The 7,623-nt window shown below is 47.8% G+C and overlaps 1 protein-coding gene across 1 annotated transcript; it reads right to left on the bottom strand.

Annotated features, from left to right (window-relative positions):
- Positions 1–578: 578 nt before the first annotated feature.
- Positions 579–6,155, bottom strand: LOC100542387 (tumor necrosis factor receptor type 1-associated DEATH domain protein-like). Its single transcript, XM_010717932.3, has 2 exons — positions 5,977–6,155; positions 579–1,350 (listed from the first exon to the last, which is right to left on the bottom strand). The coding sequence occupies exons 1-2, from the start codon at positions 6,116–6,118 to the stop codon at positions 1,040–1,042; spliced, it is 453 nt and encodes a 150-aa protein (XP_010716234.1). The 5' UTR covers positions 6,119–6,155; the 3' UTR covers positions 579–1,039.
- Positions 6,156–7,623: the final 1,468 nt, after the last annotated feature.

The raw sequence follows: 7,623 nt of genomic DNA, 5'->3' as shown, positions 1-7,623 counted from the left end.
GAAGTTGTAGAGTGCAGTGAGATCTCCCCTGAGCCTCCTCTTCTCCAGACTGAACAATCCCAGCTCCCTCAGCCCCTTCTCATAAGACTTGTGCTCCAGACCCCTCACCAGTTTCGTTGCCCTTCTCTGGACACGTTCCAGGGCCTCAACATCTCTCCTGTAGTGAGGGGCCCAACACTGAACACAGTACTTGAGGTGCGGCCTCACCAGTGCTGAGTACAGGGGATGATGACCTCCCTGCTCCTGCTGGCCACACTATTCCTAATGCAGGCCAGGATGCCGTTGGCCCTCTTGGCCACCTGGGCACACTGCTGGCTCGTGTTCAGCCGAGCACCAACCAACACCCCCAGGTCCCTTTCCTCTTCACACTCATCCAGCCACTCGTCCCCAAGCCTATAGTGCTGCATGGGGTTGTTGTGGCCAAAGTGCAGGACCCGACAGTTGGCCTTGTTGAACCTCATCCCATTCACCTCAGCCCAGCGATCCAGCTTATCCAGATCCCTCTGAAGGGCCTCCCTACCCTCAGGCAGATCCACACCACCTCCCAACTTGGTGTCATCTGCAAATTTACTAAGGGTGCACTCAATCCCTTAATCTAGGTCATCAATAAAGATATTAAACAAGATGGGCTCCAGTACCGACCCCTGTTCTTGCTAGCAGGATTAGTCAGAGTGTGAGATGAGATGGACTCTAGATATCATCTTTGAGAGAGAGGCACTGCTGTCAGAACAGCAGCCTGCTGCTGCTGGCAGCAAATGCTGCGTGTCCCTACTCTGTCATAAGCTGTTGGTGCATTGTGTGATGTTTTTGCTCGTGCTCATTTTAGGAACAGTTACCATTGCTAAGGATGAGATGTGCGAGTCAGGGGAGAAAGGTAACTCTATGGTCCTTGAGAAAAGTGCCCAGATCTTTTCTGTGGAAGGGCAGAGCTGTTCTCCATATTACAGTTGAGAGCTGAAGGAAGGAGAAGTTAGCAGCCCAGTGCACAGCAGCAGAGCAGAATTTGCACCCACTTTGCATCCTGTGCTACTGCTTCTCATTACTGCTTGGCTTCCCTCCCTCTCCCATTCACCTTTTCTCTGTAGATGCACTCTAGGCAGCGATCCTCATCCTTCAGCATGTTGTCCAGGTGCTCATTGCCAGCCTTCAGCTCCATTTCTAGAGGCACCGTGGTCATGGCCAAGGAGAGCTGGAGGTGGTTCTGGAGGGACTTCTGGAGCAATCCTTCCCGGTAACTTTGCAGGAAGCGGCGGCAGTTCTCCTGCTTGCAGAATTTGAGCTGGACTATCAGGTGTGGGTGGCTGCAGTGCACTTTGAGCATGTCCACACCATTCACACTGCCGGTGGAGTCTGGCAGGGAGAAGTGAGCAGAGTCACTATCCAGGCATGAGACAGACAACCCAGACCCACTCCCATCCACCACCAAGCCTGCAATGGAGTAGCTTTTGAATCGTCTTCTCTCTGTGATAAAGTCCTCTGGGATGAAAAGCCTGTATATAAAACCAAGAGGAAAGGATTAGGTTTTGCTGCCCTGTGACCATGAATCCCTGCAGTGTGGCATCCAGCAGAAGCTGTTCAGTACTACAGCCCACGTAACTGTCCCAAAGCAGCTCACTGGGGGAGGTTTTAATTTTGAGGTTCCACTTCTAGGGCAGAAATGGTTAGATTAAAACAGTACACAACAGAGATATACATTTTATACACCAAAATGCACAGTTCAGTTCAGTTCTGAGCCAGATTTCTGTCCCCATGGCTGGAGTTTCAGGCAGTGGTAAAGGTCTTGGAAGGAGACCTAGCATTTCTTTCCCAGCCCTGTGCCCACAAATAGCTCCTGGCTTTTGCCTTCAGTGCATCTCGCAAATGGCAAATGACAGACCCAGCTACATGACAGACCCACCCACAAGAATTTTGGCTGTCAGATTGGACATCATTAAATTTCTTTGCACAAAGAATGAATTCACGGTAAAATGTCAGCGAGGACAAGGCAAGGATGTACCTTCTGAAGTCAGTGTGGATGGAGCATGAGAGACATGGACGACAGAGAGAGAGGTCGGGCATTCATCCTTCCTTCTCCCAGCAGAGCTTAAATTTGGTTAGCTGTGCACACTGACCTTGTCTTCTACGCTCTCTCTTGCAGCACTGGCCTGTGGTAGGCTGGCTGTACTGCTTCTGGCCTGAACAGAGCAGTATGGATGAATCTGCTCAGACTACCGTTGTACCAATGATTTTTAAACCACACATCATGCCACTATTTAAATGTGCCCAGAGGAATACTTGAGGCAAAGCAGATCTGCGTGTTCTGCATTAGCTAGGACAAATGACCTAGCCTTTAAAAATCTGTGCTAACAGTGGTATTACAGAGTTTACAGACTGCTGGTTGCATCAGAAGCTTTAGTTTGGACTAGATGCATAACTTGGACTATGTGCTTAGGAGAAGCATTTTAATTCTGTTCAGGATTGCTGATCAGAAACACCCTTTTATTTTTATTACTTCCTTCATGCTTTGTGTTTTGTGCGTGCTAATTAAACAAAAGCTTGCATAACTGGGCAAGAGGGCTGGCGTAGGGAAAAGTTGTACAGACATGGAAACCTTTCTGAATGGTGTACAAGGCAGCAACTTCAAAAGCAGCTTCTTTCTGAAACTTCTGACAGCTTCAGATTCCATGTCCTTTTTAGGTACGAATGAGCATGGTAGCATTTAGCATTACTGAGAGCTTTCCTTTAAATGTGTGAGCAGATGCACATTCCACTGAAACAAAGCAGGCATAAATTGAGCCTAACTGGACAAATCTGTTGGGCTTCCTGCTGTTTCACGTCTTTAGATGTGGAACTGGCCTGCACTGGATCAACTAGCCAGCTTTGCTAAACTGATGACTGCCAGAAGAAATTACATTATAATTGCGTAAACCTAGTTAAACACTACAACCTCAGCTGTATGATAGGTAAAGAGCACTGTGTGATAGCTGTTCTGGGTAAATATGTTATAATCTTCAAATTACTATTAGTCTACAGTCAGCTTGGTGCAAAGGTAGGAAGAGAAACATACTTTCATGGCTATCTGTATCTCAGGATTTTTTTTGGATGTAAATACGTTTAAGTACAACTGATGCTAATGTAATTGTGCCTGTTAAAGTCAGAAAATAACTTCTGTTGGCTATCACTCATTTAATAACTTCTGTTGGCTATCACTCATTTAAAAAATAGCCTTCAAAAAAAAGGAAATAATATTTCTGTAGTAGAAATCAAGTATTTTTCATACCAACTGCAATCCTCCTACATAAATGTGTTTAAGTAAACATTCATAAAGTAGGATAATTCACAAGACAGTTCAAGTTGGAAGGAAGCCCAGGAAGTCGCTAGCCCATCCTCCTTTGCAAACAGAGTCAGTTCTGAAGTCAGACCAAGTTTCTGAGGGCTTTATCCATGCCAGGACAGAGAACACACAACTGGGCAACTTGTCCTCGAGAGGAAAATGTTTGACCTGTTATCCAATGTCTACCTTGTTTCCATTTATGCCTGCATGCCTACATTTCCCACATACCACCATCAGAGTGCACCGTTCTCTCCCTGCTAGCCTCCCTGTAGGTACTGGCAGGCTGGTGGTGGGTGCTCCCCAAATCCTTCTCTTCTCCAGGGTGAACAGGTCTGGCTCCTCAGCATCTCCTTACCAAGCATCTTGGTGGCCCCCTGCTGAACTCATTCCATGTTATCAATGTCTTTCTTGTACTGCAGGGACCAAAACTGGGTACAGTATTCTAGATGTGGACTAATGAGTGCTAAGCAGAGGGAGATAATAATTTCCCTTGATACACTGTATTTCCGGGTTGCCAGAGTTCAGTTTTAACTTGCTACCTGCCAAGACACACAGCCATTGACCAGAAACCTCTGGCTGTGACCATCCAACCAATTCCTTATCCACAGAATAGTCAAGCCTTCAAATCTGGTATCTCTCTCCAACTTAGAGATAAGGATGCAGTGCGGGACTATGTCAAAAGCCTTGCACAAGTCCAGGCAGATGACATCAGTTGCCCTTCCTTTGTCCACTGATGTTGTCACTCCACTATAGAAGGCCACCAAATTCATCAGACACAACCTGCACTTAGGGAAGCCACACTGGCTGTCTCATCTAACATGTGCCTTAACAAGTCTTCCAAGAGGATCTGTTCTATCATCTTCCCAGGCACAGAGATGAGTCTCACTGCCTTGTAGTTCTCCAGATCTTCCTTTCTCCCTTTCTTAAAAATAGGAATGATGTTTCCCTTTTTCCAGTTGCTGTGGACTTTGCATGACAGCCGTGACTTTTCATATATGACGGAGAACAGCTTGGCAACCACAGCAGCCAGTTCCTTCAGAACCTGGAATGCATATCGCATATGCATATGGCCCCACAAACTTGTACACATTCAGCCTTGTGAGGTGGTCTCCAACTTCCTCTGCTCCTACAGTTGGAGGGATTTTGCTTCCTGACCCCCACCTAGAAGTTCAGTGACACAAGAGGTGAAAGAAGCCTGACTGGCAGTGACGGCTGAGGCAAAGACCTTGTTAAGTACCTCAGCCTTTTCCATGTCTGAGGAGGCCAGTTCTCCATTCTCCTTTAGCAGAGGGAGTACGCAGTCCTTCATCCATCCCTTCCATCTGGAGAATCCCTTGTTGTTTTTCACATCCCTTGCCAAGTTTAATTCCACCTGTATCTTAGCTTCCCTGATCCCATCCCTTCACATCCAGACAGCATCGCTATACTCCTCCCAGTCCACCCATCCCTGCTTCCACAGCTTGTACTTTTCCTTCGTTTCCCTCAGTCACAAGGAGGTGGACATGGTGGCTATGGAGCAGGTCAGCATCATGCTGAGCCAGGCAGCCAGCTGCTGCAGCAGCAGTCTGATGGCTGTGTTCAGCTTAAGTCCTGCAATGGCGAGACTGCAAATCCAACTCAGTGTTGCTCAGATCAAGGTAGGTAGCACTCATGAGAAAGCCTGGCCTCATGAAAGCCCAGAGCTTGCAGAAGCTGAAGCGAGAGTACATCTTGTTCTTGGGAATGGAGATCTTGCTGTCCAAGTAGGTGGTGGGGGGCTCCTCTGAGGAGGTGTCCAGGGGCTGCAGAGGAGTACTGCTGGGAATGATGGTGCTGATGCCTGGCATGGAGCCATCTTGATCTCAAGTCTGTGACAGGTGCCTCCAAGACCAAGCCCTGCTGGTGGCCCAGGGATGGTTCCTGCTGGCACCTCGGCTGCCCCCACTCCTACCCAATGCCACCACTGCCTCGTGCCCCATTTGGTGGCTTGCACCACCACCACACTGCACACTGATTATGAAACGTCTCCCCTTTTTCCCTTTGTTTATTGCTTCATCTCCTTCTTCCCCCTGGCTCACTCCAACAGACTATGTGAGAGAGCTCTGCATAAAGGCAGGAATCTCTTAAGCATAAACTGACTGTAAACCTTTGGAGAGTCTTCTGTGTAGCCTTTTAAGGAATAAATAAGCACAGTCTGTGGCTGATGCAGAATCCTGATATAAGCTGAAGTGAGACCTACAGAAGTACACTGCAGGCAAAAGAGAAGATGTTCCCATGACTATAACCCATCCAGACAGATTAATAACTCTTATCACTCATGAAATGGGCAAACAGCTGAACACACCTGAGTGCTTCTACAGCAATGAGTGTATGCTGATTAGATGAAGAGCAATAGCTGGACACATTGCTAAGCAATTTCAGTTATGAGGGAGATATGTTAGCATGAATGACAGTGAAGATTTTGCATCCAGTTGCATCCAAACTCAAATCACAGCCTGAAATTGTGGAAGAGATGGACTAGATTGCATGAAATTGCAGTCATCCTATCTGTTAGCTGTGTCTTGGGTTTGCAGAGTAAGCACCAGAATTCCTTACCCTTGAGTAGGGGATTAAAGAAAGGCTTGGCATTGCTATGTGAAGAGATGAGACTTTCAGTTTGCAAATATATCAGAGAGGATGGGTACCTGCTAATGCCAGCTTCAGTGCCTTGAACACGCAGGGCTTCTTCTGGGCACTTTCGTAGAGATTTGGCAGAATGATAGTCTTGCACGTTGACTGAAGGAAGAGGTAAGCACTGCCGATCCAAGGAGCTGAGCTACCTGCCATCTTCAGCACCTACAAAATCACACAGGTCAGCTGAGAGACCACAGAATAAATGGCCTGACATCAGGAGAGCACAAGCATGAAAAGATTACACAGATTTGCCCTGTTTTTTGAAGGAGGTGGTGGTGTTGCTGAAGCAAGGATATCCTTTAAGGAGTTCACTGTTATTTTGTAAAGAACAGCAAAATGGAACCTGATGACCTGAAAACTTGGCAACTCACAAAGCTCTGCATTCATTCTCCACTGGATTCCATTTATTTGTAGTCCAAAAATACTCTATGGCCTCATTTCTCCCCAGCACAGTAAGATTACAACCAAGATGTACTCTGGGATTGTAGATTGCAAACTGAAAGTTGATTTATCTAAAACTTTACAACAAGAAGGTGTATCAGATCATTCTGACCTCATCTGCAGCACCAGTGACCCCCATGGCCATAGTAAAGGCCTTGCTCTCTGTTTACAAAGCTGTTGAGAAGCATGCACGTGCTCCAGAGAATCCAAGCCTGCCAACTCAGCAAAAATAATCTATGGTGCAAGGCCTCCAAAATCCTGAGAGCCACAGCACAGCATGAGAAGAGATGCACAGAGGCTGATGCAAACCGTAACCACAGCAGGATCCCATGTAGGAACCACACGATACACACTGCAGAGCTGCTGGCACACACAGTGCAAACGCACAGCAGCCTTACAAGTCTCTCGCACAGAAAGGGAACCTCAGTGTTTCTCTTCATCAGTGTCAGTTAGGGACTCATAACCTGCTAATAAAGCAGAGCAGGCTTTGCAGCCACACAGCTTCCAGCAGTGCTGCCTTTGCTGCTGTCACTATGGACTTTGACCAGTCCTGAGACCATAGATATTGGAAGGGGGATGGAATCAGTTTGGTCAGACAAACTCTTCATGTGGTTCAATGGGCATGTAGGACTTGGCTCTGCACTGGTAAGCTCTTGGGGATAAGTCTTCATTTTAAGTCCTAGCTCTTTTATGATTCCTCTCTCTTATACGACAGCATGTCCATCTCTCCATTCTCACTGTGCCCCTGCCTCGCTAGCCAGCTAATACAGTCATAGGATGGTTTGAGTGGGAAGGGACCCTAAAGGCCATCTGCTCGCACTCCCTGCGCTGAGCAGGGACACCCACAGCTCCAGCAGTGCTCACAGCCCCATTCCCTGACCTTGGCTGTCTGCAGGGATGGGGCAGCACCAGCTCTGTGTGCAGCCTGTGCCACCGCCTCACCGCCCTGAGTGCAAAGAACTTCTTCCTCAGCTCCCCTCTTTTAGTTTGAACCCATATCCCCTTGTCCTGTCACAACAGACTGCTGAAGAGTCTGTCCCCTTCTTTCTTCCAGCCCCTTTAGATACTGAAAGGCCGCTATTGGGTCTGGCCTTGCTGCTTTGGATGCAGCCCAGGATACAGTTGGCTTTCTGGGCTGCGAGGGCACATTGCCCAGCTGCCAGCCACCGGTACCCCCAGGTCCTTTTCAGCAGGGCTGTGCTCCATCCTTTCATCCC

The sequence above is a fragment of the Meleagris gallopavo genome, chromosome 13, assembly GCF_000146605.3.
Source record: "Meleagris gallopavo isolate NT-WF06-2002-E0010 breed Aviagen turkey brand Nicholas breeding stock chromosome 13, Turkey_5.1, whole genome shotgun sequence".
NCBI lineage: Eukaryota > Metazoa > Chordata > Aves > Galliformes > Phasianidae > Meleagris > Meleagris gallopavo.
Note: the sequence above shows the minus strand (reverse complement) of the source record. Positions and strands in the feature narration are given on the sequence as shown.